This window comes from Clytia hemisphaerica, unplaced genomic scaffold, assembly GCF_902728285.1.
Source record: "Clytia hemisphaerica strain Z4C2 unplaced genomic scaffold, Clytia hemisphaerica genome assembly, whole genome shotgun sequence".
NCBI lineage: Eukaryota > Metazoa > Cnidaria > Hydrozoa > Leptothecata > Clytiidae > Clytia > Clytia hemisphaerica.
This window is the reverse complement of record NW_027103947.1, coordinates 484,290-503,380: the sequence shown is the minus strand read 5'-3', so window position 1 is coordinate 503,380 and position 19,091 is coordinate 484,290. Positions and strand designations below refer to the sequence as shown.

Below are 19,091 nucleotides of genomic sequence, written 5' to 3'. Positions count from 1 at the left end.
GCAGCAAATTTCAAAACAAATGTAACAGTGCAAGAACTACGCAGCTGCGGGTGCATTTGACATTGACATTTTGTAACATTTGTAACATAATTATGCATGAATTTGTTTTGATTTAACTGTGTATTTTAATGACCAGTCAGGTCATTCAATTGAGGGCTTTGCATTTTAGCCTCCACTGATGCAAGTTACCGGACTTCATGGTACAGTATAGGGTGAACTTTGATATTCCAGGATGATGATTTTACCAGCTTTTAAAAAAATGATTAGCTCTTGTTCTCCCAGGGGCAAATAAGAAGGCAACTATCTTGTGTAGAGGGCGCTAAGTTTACAGTGTTTGTACTGTCATCAGGCTCATAAAATGATCTAGTTTACAAATTCAGGCTAGTTAAAAATGCACAAGTTAAAAGCAAATAATAAAAAAGTAATAAAATTGTAAAATTGTGTACCTATAGGAATAAAGTTGCCAAGTGGGTGCCAAAAGATCAAACATAGGGGAAAAAAGGAGAGGCTAACGTATATCATTTCAGAACAGAACATTTCTAATCCTGAGCTCCAATTTGGATTCAGTTAAAGAGTGAAACCTTTTCAAAAATGAGTGCATTATTTTTTCGTTTTGGAAGCAGAATGGTACTATTAAGTAACATGCCGTTTTTAGTTCTTTGAACAGGAAGTCTGGATAAATAATGTTTGGAAATGAGAAAAATATGTTTCTGAAAAGTTTTATTTTCAAACCATGATAACAGTATTTTAACAGAAAATCAGAAAAAAAATCTCAACAATTGTTCAACATGGCTGAAAAAAGAAAGTTCAATGAGGAGGATATGGATGGAAAGATTGTCCGTATCAAATTGAAAGACTTTCTGTAAGTTTATCAAAATATGTCATATTGTTTTGATAATTTTTTTTTACTATAAGTAACTTTTGAAGTAAGTCAAACATTATCCCTGGTGATGGTAAACAATTGCTGAATCCTTTGCTTTTTATATTTTGATACAACAATAATGTTTTGATTGCAAGGGCTAAGGTTGCCCAGATTTCTTGTATTATTATTTGATTAGAATCTTGAAAATCAGTTATAATTGTTACTGCCATCATTGATCATTGATCATGAAATAAAGCAAATTAACACTTTTGCAAACAAAATGTTAAAAACAAAATAGAATAACCTTTTCTAAAAATTTATTAATAAATGAAATTTGCATCTCAAAATTGAGGAAAATTTGTCTTTGAAAAATCTCATTATTGTGTGAAATCACTGTTTTCTATTCATAGAACGTATGATGACTGTGAGTTCAAACCTGGTGAAAAGCTGAATGTTATTCTTGGACCTAATGGTAAGACATTCATTTTGTTGCTTAGTTTTGAGATTAGTGTTATAACTTTTATGTTTAGAAATCTGTTTGGCTGAGATAAAAATACATGATTTCTGCCCCAACAATAAGAATGGATTTGACCACAAAGTTACTATATGACTTCCATTATCAAGATCTGATTTCAAAACTGTAAAATGTTTCAAAGAAAATCACTAAATAAAACATATCTCAGTTATCTTAATCTTTTATCATAAACTTTTCACTCATACTCACTAGGTACTGGAAAATCATCAATTGTATGTGCAATTTGTCTTGGTTTAGGTGGCAGAACAAATTTACTAGGACGTGCTAAATTGGTAAACTTATTTCATATTATTTCGTCAGATTACATTTCCAAGTTTGTACTCTTTCAACACTTTTCTTAAGCAATTAATAAAACTTATAATCATTTACACTTTGCGTCATGTTTTGTTTAAAATCGTGACACTTCTGGTTATTCTTTTCACCATTAAATTATTGGCCCAAGGAAATATCTTTCAACATATCCACTTCATTTTTACAACATTTTTCATCTTTTTATTATTAATTTTAGCTTAGCGACTATGTGAAGCACCGCAAAAAGGAGGCCACCATTGAAATTGAATTGTAAGTAGAGAAGCTTTCTTACAATCTCATGAAATTTTGGGCGAAAGTGTTTTGCTTTTAAGATTTAGTAGGGAAGCCTGAGACAGGTTAAAGGAATAAAATCATCATTTTCATCACCTTTTTTATTAGATTCAAGAAGAATGAAAGTAACTTGATAGTTAGAAGAACATTCAACACCCAATCAACAAACTCTAAATTTGAAATCAATGGCAGGGTTGTAACTGAGAGTGCTGTAAGTAACTAGTAATTTTCATTTGGTTTGCACTTTGCTGCCCTCCATTATTTCGTCATAGTTCTGCATCTTTCAAAAAGAGATCAAGACAAGGTTGGTTCTCTTGTGATATTTTTGTAATTACACCATAACAAGTTTATTTATTATTCCTTTTGTTTTATGAGTTGTTTTAAAGGAAAATTGACACACTGTCAAATCAAACAGTTCAATGCACATCAGTCCGTTTTGTAATTTGCTTTTCGTATCTTTTCATTTATCTTTTGGTTCTCAATCTTACCTTATTCTAGTGGACTCATATTATAGCTTCTTGTTTTTTTTTTTAAGTTATTATTTTTCTTGTTTAGAAGTAGTTTTAATTATTCTTGTTCTTAGGTTATCAATACAGTGAAAAAAATGAACATACAAATGGATAACCTTTGTCAATTCTTACCACAGGTAATAAGGCCATCTGTCTGTCTTTTATAAATCAACTAGTTTCTAAATATTTGGCAAAACAAAGGTGCTCCTTAGAGATCTTTTACAATATTGGGTCTTCCAAAATTGTTTTTGGCAATAAGATTGTATCACAGATGTATAGATCTCTGCTCAAACTTTCTGTGAAAAGAGAAAAGAGAGGGGGTTAAATTATCTAACACAGCTGTGCCCTATTCTGCCAATGTAAAGGTCTTGTTAGACGATAACATTCGGTAACATTTTTGTGTAACATTTTCTAAAAATAGCAAATGTTGTACAAAATGTTACCGTGTAACATCGATTAACATTCAGAAACATTCAAATGTTAACGAATGTTACGCGCAGATAGCAAATCAAAAAAAAATGATTTGCTCTACATGGTTAACATTTTGAATCAAAGGATGCCGCCATTTAAAGGGAATTTAAAAGGATACTTCAAGTGCGCACGTGTTTTTTCGCCGATTTTTCTCTCTTTTTCTCTCTTTTTTAATAAAAAAAATCAAATGTTACACACAAAATGTTTGCGTGTAACATATGTTAACATTTCTTGAGCACATTTTTGAAATCTTCTATTTTTAGAAATGTTAGCAAATGTTACACAAAAATGTTACCGTCTAACAAGACCTTAAAGATACTTTGATCCTTCCCTTAATGTCAGGGAACTTCCCCATGGAACTTCCCTATCCACAAAAAAACAAACTAAATTATATAACTCTTTGTATACACAATGGATTTTCTTCATTTTTTTTTTACTTTCTTTTGTAATTGCTTTTTATTTAAAGTCCTTTATGTGATTGTTAAAATTCAAGAGTAGATATAAAAATAGGCATACCAGAAAAGTGGGATGGGGGAACCTAAGTGGGAACCCTAAATGGGAACCTATGACAGTCTTACATATACGTATGTATCAGTCTTTATGTGTACATTTTTATGTTTCAGTTTATTTTTAGTGTTTTTTATCCATAGACTCACTCTATCTATAACAACATCTTGCACTTTATTCTTTTGTCTTTAAATCTAAAAAATCGATACTTTAGGAAATTTCATAAAATTTTATTTTATTATTTCCTCCGATTTCAGATTTTTAAAAAGAAAATTTTTTATTTTTTTTCCATCCTCCTGTCCAAAACTTTTCCTCTAGTGTCCGTAAACCAAAAAAATAAAAAAGTAATTGCCTCATGAAAGTATTTTGTTATTTAGGATCGTGTTATTGAGTTTGCAAAAATGAATGCACGAGAATTACTGGTGGCGACAGAAAAGGCTGTATGTATAATTGGTATTTTAGAGTCAACAGATGAAAAAGCAAAAAAAAATATTTAAGAAAGCACTCATACTGATAAAATGCACTGTCCTGATACTTTGAGAACTTGCTTATTGAATTTATTTTATTATGGTAGTGCACCAGTTAGTTTTCTTTTGTTGGAAATTATGATTTTTAACTCATTTTTCTTTTTCTGGCATTAAGATGATTCTGATGGATTTCCTATATGCTTTAAAACAAAATGTTTTTGCACCACATTTTAATTTATGTATCTCCCTTTTCCCAACAACAGGTTGGTCCTGATGGTATGCATGCTGATCATGTAAAGTTGATTGATTTGCGAAAGAAATCAGGAGAACTTGAGGTAAATTACGTTTAATACTGTTATTATAAATTATGTTTAATAATAGTTATCATAAAATACTTCATACAAAAGCCCAAATAGGTAAACAGTATCCTTCCCTCCACAGCTTGCTTTCAGTCATTTGCAGTACTGAGTTCTTCAAATTCTAAAAATACTAAAGCCCAAATAGCCAATGCTTTTAAATAAGAGAAACTTGTCAAAAATGGTGTTGTTCATTTACATTGATTGCAGTTAACTTTATGTCTTGACTTATATCAATCTCAAATAATTCATGATTTGAAATGTCGAAAATGTCTGTCCATTTTCATTTGGATACTTGTTAACAACTCATTTAAGTAAAAAATTCTTTCCTCAATTATCAATAAAACAATGAAAATAAAGTGTATGTTGATTATTCAGATGATGGTGGACCGACTATAAAAAGTGTGTTTTTTCTGTACTTAGTCTATGATTGATGGTCGAAAAACATACAAAGAACAGATTGAAACAAGTAACCAGCGATTGGAGAGGGATGTCAAACGATATAAAGAACGTGAAAAACATCAAGAAAAAATCCAAATTCTGAAGAAAAAGAGGCCATGGGTGGTATGCTGGTTTTACTTTTCTTTCAAGTGCTTCTATAAAATAGAAATGTTATCAATTTAAACTTTTTTGGCATTAGAAAGAAGAATGTCATCGCTTTTTCTGACACTTTCCTTAGCCCCCAAACATTTACTTAAATTTCTCTCCCTCAGTGCAGCTTGTTATCTCGAAAGTTATCAAAATTCTGTAAAATTTGTTGTGTAAACTTCTGTTCCATTCGACACAAAAAAATTGCTTTTATTAATGTAATTATTAATTTTACGTGCAGTTTAATGTAAAAGACCCTACATTAGGCTGGTATATATGTCAACATATATATTTGGATTATATGAGCAATCTTTTTTCTCTTAGCTCTACGAAGAAGCAAGAAAGGAAACCATAGCAGCTAAAGATGCCAAGAAAGTAGTAGAAAAGAAGATCAAAGACATGAGAAAGAAACACAGCCCTCTTAAAGAAAAGATTGACAAAGCAAAAGTTGCATTGAAAAAAGCTGAAGATGAAATAAAAGTGCTGGTAAACAAATCAAGGCTTCTATTTTCTAAAATTAAAACGTTATTCCCAACATGTTTTTAAACTGTAGAGAAAAAAAGCTTTATCAAAAGTTGATAAACTTAACAAAGCTAAAGTCCGTTCTCTTCCAGTGTGCCCTATTTCTTGCTACCATGATGAAACAATGCAATTATACCTTAAGGGAAGAAATTTTCGCGAGAAGAAATTTTTGCGGAAGAAATTTTCGCGGAATTTAATTTCGCGAATTGGGGCGTAATTCGCGAAATTAAATTCCGCGAAACACACCAAAATTGTTAAATCGCGAAATTAAATTCCGCAAAATTCGATTTTTTTTCTTCTTCTTTTATTTTGTTGTTTTTGACCAGGTGTTACCAAAAAATATGGACACAATTAATTTTTAAGCATTATAACGTGTATTTTTTATCAAATATAAACAAATATAAACAACTCCGTGATGCTTAAAAGTTAATCTAAGTTGATAACTTCTTCTCAATCGCGGAATTAAATTCCGTGAAACTTTTGAAATCGGCTCATTCGCGAAATTAAATTCCGCAAAATTTACCATTTTGAAACTCTGATTCGCGAAATTAAATTCCGCGAAAATTTCTTCTCGCGAAAATTTCTTCCCTTAAGGTAATCACACTAATTTATTCGAGAGTGGTTTCCACCCTGTAGCTAAAAAAAGCACAGCACACTTGAAGCAAATAGCGCGGTACAGAATCGTAAAAGATGACTGAATCGCTATGACGGAATTTGTCCGTTAATGTTATTTTCTGCATCATTTAAAATGAAACAGGCTTTTTTTTCTTATTATCAATTTATTCTAGTGTCTTAACTTTAGTTTCTTATGACAAAGGTGGACAGGTCTAATCAGTGGCTGTCAGTAGATAGATAGATTGAGTCAACTAATTAAGGACCTTTGGACAGTCTTTGGATTGTTTTCATGGGTGCCACAGCCAGCCAGGTTGGCTATCTATGAACTGAACAAAACATTGGAAGGAGCCAGGATTCAAATTGGTGCTGTTGCCTTTTACCATCGACCATATATGGCTCCTTAAACTTATATTGTCATAGTAAATACCTCTATCCATCTATTAGACGTACAGTTTGCTTTATGTTATTTTTATTTTAGTCTGCAGAGATGAACAAAACAGGGCAAGATATGAAGAAAATTGACGATAAACTGGAAAAACAAAACGACAGGGTAAGCCATATTTTACCAGAAGTTTTCTTAACATAATTATTTTAACTGAGATTTCCTAAATCTCAAAAATATTCATATAATAATCTATGAAAAAATAATGTATGGCGTTATTACCATCTAGTAAATAACGTTTTTCGTGGAACTTATTTTCACGGTTGACACCCAGTTTTTGCTCAATACAGCAGTCTCGCTATCTCCACGGTGCTCCACCGCAGAGGCGGTAGGTAAAAATGCGCACTTTAGTACTGTGGAAGGTTAGAGGAATGTAAACATTGTCAATTTTTTTTCCTTTAAAGAGAATGATTTAGATATTTGAGCATTTATTTATCTATCAAAGGATTGAGGTTCAAGGTACACCGTGGGCCTCTAAGAACCTATCTATTTACAAACACTTGTTGTTACAATTTTCTTTAGGTAAAGTTTTGTTCTGGGGCTTCCCCTGACGAAATTGAATGTTTTCGTCTTTCATTTGAGCATTGAGCTCATGTGCTCTCTTGCACAATTCTTTGATTGTCAATCGTTCAATAATTGTGAGGTCTTCTGTTGCTCGATAGGATGAAGGAGGGCCTTTGTATGTCGTGATAGTTCTCAAGACTTTGTTCTTGTCTTCTTCATTTTCGAATACTACTTTATTTGATTGTTGATTCATCTGTTTGGATACAGCTTCAGCATAACTAAACTCTTTCGCTTTTTGCTTCTTTTCGATTAAGATGTTCTTGATCTTTGTTCCTATCTTCTTCTCGAGTATGCTCATCTTTGTTTCCAGGCTTTCTTTGATTTATTTTGTAAGAAAGTGATATCATGATATCAATGATAATTTTATGGATCTTTCCTGAAAATTTCATCTAGAGGAAAAGAAGTTATGATTAAAAGGAGTTCTTTACCTACCGTTTCTGTGCTGGGCTTTCTTATGAGAACCAGATTTTTACCTACCGTTTTTTTACGGGGGAGAGTGAAGTTTCCTGCGGTCTCTAAAATCAATGGAAAGTTGTTTGGACGCGTGCGCAGTCGACACTACTAAACGGTGTATTCTTTCATTTTCTTATTTATTTTTTCTCTTAGATCGCAGAAGCGAGGCAAGACTTTACAAGTGTCCAACAGGATGAACAAGAACGACACAAAAAGTAAACCTACAAGACTTTTTGTTTTAGTGCAATTCTTTTTCAGTAGCCCAAATTTCCATAGTGCCTAATTCTTTGAGCTGAAATCTTTCATTTTCATAACTAAGAAGCTAAATAGTGTGGCGTTCATAGGTCACTTCTTTCAAAGGGCTTCTAAATCATTTAAATCGAATGGTACCACTTTTTAAAGATCATTGCTTTACTAAACTTTCCATTATATCCACATTAAGGAATGTATGATTGGGAATATTTCTGTAGATTTTGCCCTGGCAGAAATTAAATTGCTGTGTATCTTTGTATTCAGAATTTCTCAATTGGAGAAGCAGATTGAATCTCTTCAAAGAGAATACGAGGAAGCTCCAGATCCTGAAGCAATGAAGGTGCGCGAAACACTCTTTGGCTTTAACTCAACACCTCTCTTTACTAAACCGGCTCTTGCATATTATCTGATTATAGTAGCGTCTCATTGAAACACTTTCTTTCTTCGTCTCAAACTTTGCAGTGTTCATGTTTGACCATTTAGATAGATTTCCGTCTCTCAGCAGCTCGGAGATATTTCTTTCTGCAAGAAAAAAAGATTCAAAACCGGCTTTTCCATTACAAATTGCGACAAAACCTCAGAAAATCTAGGAGGTACTTTAATGGGTATAGTTGTTTGAACCTAGAAAGTATTTTCCATCTTGAATCGAACTTTGAACAACTTGTAGGTTTAACTTCTTCCCAAGATGGAAATGCAGATAAACTCTCATGAAAGAGAATATTCAGTAGACTATTGGTCGAATATAGACTGTATAATCAGACCTTATAGCCTGTACAACCTTTTTTCCCTCTACATAGCCAAGAATAACCGAAATCCACAATGAAGTGAAGGCTATCCAACATCAATTGAACGAGTTGAATCGACAGAAGACTGAGATTCTAAGTGACAACACTAACCTCAAACTCCAAATCACTGGTAAGGCTGACTTCAACACTGTTATTTAGAAGTGTTACTTTTGCTATTGACAAAGATTTTTTTTGGAGAATAATAAGACTAAAATGTTTACTTTGAACGCATGTAGAAATCTAACCTGGATGAAAAATTCCCACTTACTTACGCAGGATTTTTTAACAAAAGAAAAACAACTTTCTCCCCATTTGGTGCCGTGCGACCACAAATTTTAAGAAATCTTTTCATTTATTTTGTTTCGTCAGCATAGAGGTGCGTCTTCTCTCAATATCATAAAAAAGAATTTCTTTATATGAAATTTATCAAACTTGAACAACTTCTCTGATCTGAGTGAACCTACATAGCGAATAGCCAGTCATGGAAATGCATGTGAGAATAATTTTTCTAGGTTAAACTAAATTAAAGCTATTCTATTCCTAGTTTTGAAACAAAGGTATTGCTTATAAGGTACGAATCGATTGATTTGCTTAATAATCTGAACTTTTATTGTTTCTAGCTTTGAAGAGGAGGTTAGCAGAAGTTGATAATGTGGACCACCAGAAGTTGGAAACATTGCGCCGAGTGGATAGTGATACTTATAATGCGGTGTTGTGGTTACGCCAGAACAAACAGATGTTCTCGGGAACTGTATACGAGCCCATCATGACACAGGTATGTAGTAACTTTAATCATATTTGGATAAGTGAATTAAAGTTAAAGGGATAATCAGATTGTTTGAGGTTTTTTGGTTTGCAGATTCCTTTTATAGCGCTGAGCAGAACTTGTCTGATTATTTAGCAAAGCTGACTTGTTACACTTAAAAGCTTTTGAGTTTTAACGTAAATTTAAATAACAACTGATTTCACAACAAGTTTTTATTCGATTTTATTAAATCATTTTGAATGAACAAAAAAACAAATTTTAGTATTGAAAATGATTTAATGAAATCGAAAAGCTTCTGCTTTTAACAAAACTTGTTGTGATATCATTTGTTTTTAAATTCAATTTCATGGCAAATTTTCGAAGATATTTTAACATAACATCCGTGTAAGAACCCATTTTTAGAGATTTCGAATTGTGTTAGATCTCAACATTTGAAAATACAGTTAGACAAAAATATTAGGAGGTTTTACTTGGGAAATATGTTGAATAAAAAATAATTTTTTACAAAAAAAGCCAAACCTTCAATAATTTTTTCACTTTTTTAGATCAACATGCATGATATGAAGAACGCCTTTTATCTTGAGAACGCTATCAGTTTCCGTGACATGAAAGCTTTTGTCTGCCAAAACAGAGAAGACCAGAAACTGTTGTCCAATCAGGTGAATTGATGTCCGCTATATACTGATACTTTCTATCATCCATAACCATGAATAATTTGAATTAAAGAGGGATTTTGCTGAAGATGGTATTAGAGGATACCAAACAATTTCACTTTACTACATGTGAGCATGAAACAGTTTTGTAATGTACNATTTCCAATTATGCAGCTTTGTGCAAAATTGGTAAAATCCAAAGAAGTCTAGACTAAAATACCAGTTTTATTGGCAGTCTCATATTGCATCTAAGTGCAAACATTCACAAAATTGTGTCAAAAACTCAATACATTTGATTTGTCTGGAATAGTTCCAGAGTTTTCGACCTGGTTAGAATTCATTCTAATTACCGAGCAGAATTTGTGAAATTGCAAACATAATTAATTTGCATCTTTGTGCAATAATGAGAAAGAAAATTGAAGAGCAGAATAGTACAGCATGTCTCAAGAAAAATTAGCTCAAAAAGTGGTAAGAAATTCTGGTGCTGGAGCCTGTGAACAAGGGAAATATATTGGAATTAGAAATAAAGAAGTCATACAATTTCAAACAATATAATATTATCTCTTTTGGTACCTGAGTCTTAAACTCATTTACTCTTTCATCAAGATGTTCTGTCTCAAAATATGTAAAAATTTTAAGAATTTGAAGTATTACCTGTCTCAGTTTGAGAATTAAATATTGTCACTCGCAATACCACGATGTCTTCATAATGATATCAGTCGATTACGTATTAACATCATTTGTCATTGATTGTTGTCAGTTCTCAGACCACTGGAAGTGTCATCTAATCAATTTCAATCACATACATAGAAATCCCATACTGCATTTCTGAGAAAAAAATTCAGGAAAGCAACACCGTACTATTCTCTTCCACAATTTCAATGAAAATGGCTCAGTCCGGAATATTTCCGTCCTTTTTGAGATTAGGTAATGTCAAAATTTCGAGATCGTCAATTATGCAGCTTTGTGCAAAATCAGTAAAATCCAAAAATGAAGTCTACACTAGAATACCAGTTTTATTGGCAGTCTCATATTGCATCTAAGTGCAAACATTCACAAAATTATGTTAAATATTAAACTCAATAAATTTGATTTGTCTGGAATAAATTCCAGAAATTTCGACCTGGTTAGAATTCATTCTAATTACCGAGCAGAATTTGTGACATTGCAAACATAATTAAATTGCATCTTTGTGCAATAATGAGAAATAAAATTGAAGATCGGAATAGTACAGCATGTCTCGAGAAAAATTAGCTCAAAAAGCGGTAAGAACTTCTGGTGCTGGAGCCTGTGAACAAGGGAAATATATTGGAATTAGAAATAAAGAAGTCATACAATTTCAAACAATATAATATTATCTCTTTTGGTGCCTGAGTCTTAAACTCATTTACTCTTTCATCAAGATGCTATATCTCAAAATATGTAAAATTTTTAGGAATTTGAAATATTACCTGTTTCAGTTTGAGAATTAAATATTGTCACTGGCAATACCACGATGTCTTCATAATGACATCAGTCGATTACGTATTGACATCATTTGTCATTGATTGTTGTCAGTTCTCGGAACAGTGGAAGTGTCTTCTAATCAATTTCAATCACATACATAGAAATCCCATACTGCATTTCTGAGCAAAAAATTCAGGAAAGCACCACCGTACTATTCTCTTCAACAATTTCAATGAAAATGGCTCAGTCCGGAATATTTCCGGCTTTTTTGAGATGAGGTAATGTCACAATTTGGAGATTACCAATTATGCAGCTTTGTGCAAAGTCGGTAAAATCCAAAGATGAAATCAAGACTAAAATACTAGTTTTATTGGCAGTCTCATATTGCAATTAAGTGCAAACATTCACAAAATTGTGTCAAAATATTAAACTCAATATATTTGATTTGTCAGGTATAGTTCCACAGTTTTCAACCTGGTTAGAATTCATTATAATTACCGAGCAGAATTTGTGACATTGCAAACATAATTAAATTGCATCTTTGTGCAATAATGTGAAATAAAATTGAAGATCGGAATAGTACAGCATGTCTCAAGAAAAATTAGCTCAAAAAGCGGTAAGAAATTCTGGTGCTGGAGCCTGTGAACAAGGGAAATATATTGGAATTAAAAATAAAGAAGTCATACAATTTCAAACAATATAATATTATCTCTTTTGGTGCCTGAGTCTTAAACTCATTTACTCTTTCATCAAGATGCTATATCTCAAAATATGTAACATTTTTAGGAATTTGAAATATTACCTGTTTAAGTTTGAGAATTAAATTTTGTCACTCGCAATACCACGATGTCTTCATAATGACATCAGTCGATTACGTATTAACATCATTTGTCATTGATTGTTGTCAGTTCTCGGAGCAGTGGAAGTGTCTTCTAATCAATTTCAATCCCATACATAGAAATCCCATACTGCATTTCTGAGCAAAAAATTCAGGAAAGCAACACCGTACTATTCTCTTCAACAATTTCAATGAAAATGGCTCAGTCCGGAATATTTCCGTCTTTTTTTAGATTAGGTAATGTCACAATTTGGAGATTGCCAATTATGCAGCTTTGTGCAAAATCAGTAAAATCCAAAGATGAAGTCTACACTAAAATACCAAGTTTTATTGGCAGTCTCATATTGCATCTGAGTGCAAACATTCGCAAATTTGAGTAAATTATTATTAAACTCAATAAATTTGATTTGTCTGGAATAGTTCCAGAGTTTTCGACCAGGTTAGAATTCATTCTAATTACAGAGCAGAACTTGTGACATTGCAAACATAAATAAATTGCATCTTTGTGCAACAATGAGAAATAAAATTGAAGATCGGAATAGTACAGCATGTCTCAAGAAAAATTAGCTCAAAAAGCGGTAAGAAATTTTGGTGCTGGAGCCTGTGAACAAGGGAAATATATTGGAATTAGAAATAAAGAAGTCATACAATTTCAAACAATATAATATTATCTCTTTTGGTACCTGAGTCTTAAACTCATTTACTCTTTCATCAAGATGCTATATCTCAAAATATGTAAAATTTTTAGGAATTTGAAATATTACCTGTTTCAGTTTGAGAATTAAATATTGTCACTCGCAATACCACGAAGTATTCATAATGACATCAGTCGATTACGTATTAACATCATTTGTCATTGATTGTTGTCAGTTCTCGGAGCAGTGGAAGTGGGAAGTGTCTTCTAATCAATTTCAATCACATACATAAAAATCCCATACTGCATTTCTGAGCAAAAAATTCAGGAAAGCAACACCGTACTATTCTCTACAACAATTTTAATGAAAATGGCTCAGTCCAGGATATTTCTGGATATTTTGAGATTAGGTAATGTCACAATTTGGAGATTGCCAATTATGCAGCTTTGTGCAAAATTGGTAAAATCCAACGATGAAGTCTAGACTAAAATACTAGTTTTATTGGCAGTCTTGTATTGCATCTAAGAAAACATTCACCAAATTGTATCAAATATTAAACTCAATAAATTTGATTTGTCTGGAATAGTTCCAGAGTTTTCGACCTGGATAGAATTCATTCTAATTACCGAGCAGAATTTGTGACATTGCAAACATAATTAAATTGCATCTTTGTGCAATAATGAGAAATAAAATTGAAGATCGGAATAGTACAGCATATCTCAAGAAAAATTACCTCAAAAAGCGGTAAGAAATTCTGGTGCTGGAGCCTGTGAACAAGGGAAATATATTAAAATTACAAATAAAGAAGTAATACAATTTCAAACAGTATAATATGATCTTTTTTGGTGCCTGAGTCTTAAACTCATTTACTCTTTCATCAAGATGCTATATCTCAAATGTAAAATCTTTAGGAATTTGAAATATTACATGTTTCAGTTTGAGAATTAAATATTGTCACTCGCAATACCACGATGTATTCATAATGACATGAGTCGACTACGTATTAACATCATTTGTCATTGATTGTTGTCAGTTCTCGGAGCAGTGGAAGTGTCTTCTAATCAATTTCAATCACATACATAGAAATCCCATACTGCATTTCTGAGCAAATAATTCAGGAAAGTAACACCGTACTATTCTCTTCAACAATTTCAATGAAAATGGCTCAGTCCGGGATATTTCCGGCTTTTTTGAGATTCGGTAATGTCACAATTTGGAGATTGCCAATTATGCAGCTTAGTGCAAAATTGGTAAAATCCAAAGATGAAATCTATACTAAAATACTAGTTTTATTGGCAGTCTTGTATTGCATCTAGGTGCAAACATTCACAAAATTGTGTCAAATATTAAACTCAATAGATTTGATTTGTCTGGAATAGTTCCAGAGTTTTCGACCTGGTTAGAATTCAATATAATTACCGAGCAGAATTTGTGACATTGCAAACATAATTAAATTGCATCTTTGTGCAATAATGAGAAATAAAATTGAAGATCGGAAGAGTACAGCATGTCTCAAGAAAAATTGGCTCAAAAAGCGGTAAGAAATGCTGGTGCAGGAGCCTGTGAACAAGGAAAATATATTGGAATTAGAAATAAAGAAGTCATACAATTTCAAACAATATAATATTATCTCATTTTGGTGCCTGAGTCTTAAACTCATTTACTCTTTCATCAAGATGCTATATCTCAAAATCTGTAATATTTTTAGGAATTTGAAATATTACCTGCTTAAGTTTGAGAATTATATATTGTCACTCGCAATACCACGATGTCTTCATAATGACATCAGTCGATTACGTATTAACATCATTTGTCATTGATTGGTGTCAGTTCTCGGAGCAGTGGAAGTGTCTTCAAATCAATTTCAATCACATACATAGAAATCCCATACTGCATTTCTGAGCAAAAAATTCAGGAAAGCACCACCGTACTATTCTCTTCAATAATTTCAATGAAAATGGCTCAGTCCGGGATATTTCCGGCTTTTTTGAGATTCGGTAATGTCACAATTTGGAGATTGCCAATTATGCAGCTTAGTGCAAAATTGGTAAAATCCAAAGATGAAGTCTAGACTAAAATACTAGTTTTATTGGCAGTCTCGTATTGCATCTAAGTGCAAACATTCACAAAATTGTGTCAAATATCAAACTGAATAAATTTGATTTGTCTGGAATAGTTCCAGAGTTTTCGAACTGGTTAAAATTTATTCTAATTACCGAGCAGAATTTTTGACATTGCAAACATAAATCAATTGCATCCTTGTGCAATAATGAGAAATTCAATTGAAGATCGGAATAGTACAGCATGTCTCAAGAAAAACTAGCTCAAAAAACGGTAACAAATTCTGGTGCTGGAGCCTGTGAACAAGGGAAATATATTTTTTTTTTTTTTTTTTTTTTTTTTTTTTTTTTATGAAGATTTACAGTCCAGGCACACGAGGGCCTCTAAACCGATCTATCGTCTACAATTACAAAGATCTTGATTCGTAGCGCAATGGATGTTCCATCCATGCCTTGGTTAGTTCTTCTTTGAACGCTTTGATGCTAGTAGCGTTAACAGTCTCTTTGGTAGCTGGTTCCATGCTGTCACACATCGATAGTAAAATGACTTGGTCTGGACACCTCTAATCCATCGTCTGCAAAGTTTGGTATCAGTTCGTAATCGTGAGTTCGAGATGGACGCACCCTGCGAATAAACTTCCAACTGTGGTGTCCTTATCGTAGAAGTGCAAGTGTTTGTAGATCTGACCATGTCTCCGAAGTGTCTTCTGAATTCGAGAGAAGGCAAGTCAAGTTTTCGTAGGCGCTGCTCGTATGGTAGATTACTTAACCTTCTGACCATCCTAGTGGCACGTCGTTGAACGCCCTCAATTAAGTTGATGTCCTTACGTAGTTTTGGTGACCATACAGATTGGGCATACTCGAGATGAGGCCGGACAAAGGTTGTGTACAGAGTGAAGAAAGTTTTAAGGCTAAGGTCTTCGAAACCTCTTCTGATGACTCCTAGAATGGAATTAGCTTTTTTCACTTGTTTTGATATGTGTTCTTCAAAGGATAAGTCAGAGTCTATCAGAACACCGAGATCTTTTTCAACGAAAACATGTTCAAGTTGTTCACCTCTAAGTGAATAAGGGTGCGCGTGGACAATATTCCAATATTTACCGAGAGTGAGAACGTGGCACTTATCTGGGTGAAATCTTAATAGCCAATCATTTGACCACTTTTCAAGTTTGTGTATGTCTTGTTGGATAGCCAATGAGTCCTCAATCGAGTTGACTTCTCTGAAAATCTTCGTGTCGTCAGCAAATAGGAGAATCGAAGACAGCACATTGTCAGGAAGGTCGTTGATGTAGATAACGAAGAGAAGTGGTCCCAAAACACTTCCTTGGGGAATACCACTGATAACATCGTCCGTCTTAGATCGAGTTTTGTTAACCTTAACCAATTGTTTTCTGTCAGTCAGAAAAGACTCTACCCATCTCAAGATGTTTCCAGATACTCCATATCCTTTCAGCTTTTTAAGTAGACGGCGATAGGGAACAGTATCAAAAGCTTTCGCAAAATCGAAATATATAGTGTCAACAACACTTCCGTTAGCTATACTTTCACAGCACTTGTCCAAATAATTTAGGAGTTGTGTGACGGTGGAGCGGCGACTAATGAAACCGTATTGCTTGTTGGTTAGAAGCTTTTCGTCAGTTAGATGCTTCATAATGTGCTTTCTTATAAATGATTCCATTAACTTACAGACTACTGAAGTCAAACTAACAGGTCTGTAATTTATCGCAAGGTTTTGGGCACCCTTGTTTTTATAAATTGGAGTCACATGTGCCATCTTCCAATCTTTTGGTATTGTTCCCTCAGACAAGGTCTTATTCATGATGATAGACAGGGGTTCGGCTAGATGGTCGATCAGTTCAACTAACATTTTCGGGTGTACATCATCCGGACCGAAGGATTTACTCACGTCCAGCAATTTTATCTGTTTTCTCATCATATCTTCTGTTATGATGATGTTCTCAACTTGAATCTCCGTTCGTGTAGGAAAGTCGGGAATCGTTCCTGGGGGCTCATTGGTAAAGACGCTGCAAAACTGTTTTTGTAGGATGTTAGCCTTGTCGAGATCGTCGTGTTTAATCGATGATTTGTCATCAGGGTTTTCAAGTAGTGGTGAGACTCCGCTTGATGACTTAAGTTTAGATCTTACATGAGACCAAATATCTTTGGCTTTTCCTTGGATTTATCACAAATGCTTTTTTCATAAGTCCTGTGGGCCTTTGACATCAAACGATTAACTCTGTTTCTTACAATAGTGTAATTGGCACGATGACGATCTCTGTCGAGAGGTGCAGATCTTAACCACCTTCTATGGAGCGTTTTCTTTAACTTGATTTCATCTTGAAGATTCTTATCAATTGGAACTTTACCTTTTTTCCTCCAAAAATCGTTTCCAACTTCTTTCAAAGGGACAAATCGATTTCTGAGATCAATGACAACTTTCTTGAACGATTCCCAAAGATCTTCCACTGATTTATTCACGGATGAATTTTTGAAACCTTCTTTCCATTCCCTCAACGTCGGGTCATTTTTCATTAATTTGAAATTGGCCGAAGCATAGATGAACCTTGTTTGCGTAGGTTTGGAGTATGCGTAGCAAACGAAATTGAAAGCCAACGAACTATGGTCACTTTTCCTAGTGGTCTTAGGTAGTCGAGATTCCTAATTTGGTTTTCTTCGCCTGTTAAGATCAAGTCGATGAGGGATGGGTCATCAGTTCCTCTACATCGAGTTGGTTCATTAACATGTTGATGGAGATATGCGTCTCTCAAAGCATTTAAGAATTTCTCTTCTTTGCTATCCTCCAGATGCGGGGTGGTCCAGTTTTCCCAATTGATTGTTGGAAAGTTGAAATCACCTAACAAACATCTGTGCGAATATTTCTTGTTTAATGCAATGGACTTGATCAATAAGTTTAGGTTGTTGTTGTTTTCGTTGGAGGACGTAGATCTAGTTGGGCTTCGATAAATGCATGCAACAGCGAGCAAATCTTTTCCTGATAGTTGTACTTCAATCATGCAAACTTCATTGAAAGTCACTGGAGGCTTGACATCGATTACCAAGTGTTTAATGGATATATGGACAAATATGACAATGCCACGCCCTTGATCTGTATCTAGGTTAACTTGGCTAGCGATTTTGTAGTCATCGAATTCATATTCATGTAGCTCCTTCAAGGCACCTGCTTTTGTCTTAGCTTCGCAGATTGCAATTATATGGGGCTTTTCTTCCCGGGCCATGGACTGTAATTCTTTTTTCTTAAACGATGTTAACTGATCTGGATTTGTATAAAGAATCTTCATATCTTTATTATATGTTTTGGAGCGGTTTTTGCCCCTATTCTTTGATGATGTTTGTCTCTGTTAGGTTTTCGGAGAAGGAGACATTCTTCTCTGTTGGTGATTTCTTCATCGATGATTTTTCTTGAGTGGCACCATCTTGATACTGAACCCGTTTTTTGAATTACCACGGACGCGATATATTCCTGATGTTGGAGATTTTGTTGCATTCAATTCTTTAGCTTCGATAGACAATTGGTGCACTTTCTTACGCAAATCAGGCGTAAGGTCTTCAGTGATGCTCACTCCAGAAAACTTTTCATTTCCTTTAAGAGCAGGTAAATTTCCGAGAAGATTGAATTTCTCGTCTTCGCTTGATAGACAGATCAAAATTGGACGTTTCCTGTCGGTTGAGGTCTTACCCAATCGAGTAACACGCTTAACTGTTACATTTGAATGTGTTTCTTTGATGAGATCGTCCACCCAGCTCTTGTCCATGTTGGTATCTTGTTCAGGTACTCCATGGACAATGACATTGGAGACACGTTTTTGTTTATTTGTTTCTTCTGCATCTTCTTCTCGTAGAGCTTCTCTAATAACCTCCTTGATGGAGGTGTTAGAGTCGTCTAATAAAGGGTCTTTAACTGCTTTAGCATAAGACTGCTTTACCACAGTCATTTGGTTTTCAACGCTCAAGAGTGTCGCTTTGATCTCGTCAATAATCGACGCTTTCATGGTTGCACCAAGCTCAGTGATCTCTTTTTGGATCTTTTGATTCATCTCGTCTACGGAACATCTCTCGATTGACTTATCTTTGAGTTTCGCATTACGCGACTTCAGTGATTGGACAGACTTGATTAATTTCTTCTCGTTACCATCGAAAACTTCGATGATTCGGTCTCGTTCCG

General features: G+C 33.9%; 1 protein-coding gene across 1 annotated transcript; it reads left to right on the top strand.

Moving 5' to 3' along the window:
- Positions 1-744: 744 nt before the first annotated feature.
- LOC136809996 (structural maintenance of chromosomes protein 5-like) lies at positions 745-9,944 on the top strand. Its single transcript, XM_067066566.1, has 16 exons — positions 745-862; positions 1,273-1,334; positions 1,590-1,669; positions 1,906-1,958; positions 2,088-2,190; positions 2,563-2,625; positions 3,844-3,906; positions 4,197-4,268; positions 4,713-4,853; positions 5,202-5,363; positions 6,493-6,564; positions 7,627-7,688; positions 7,990-8,065; positions 8,523-8,640; positions 9,131-9,285; positions 9,822-9,944. Exons 1-16 carry the CDS (start codon positions 789-791, stop codon positions 9,942-9,944), a joined length of 1,479 nt encoding a protein of 492 aa, XP_066922667.1. The 5' UTR covers positions 745-788.
- Positions 9,945-19,091: the final 9,147 nt, after the last annotated feature.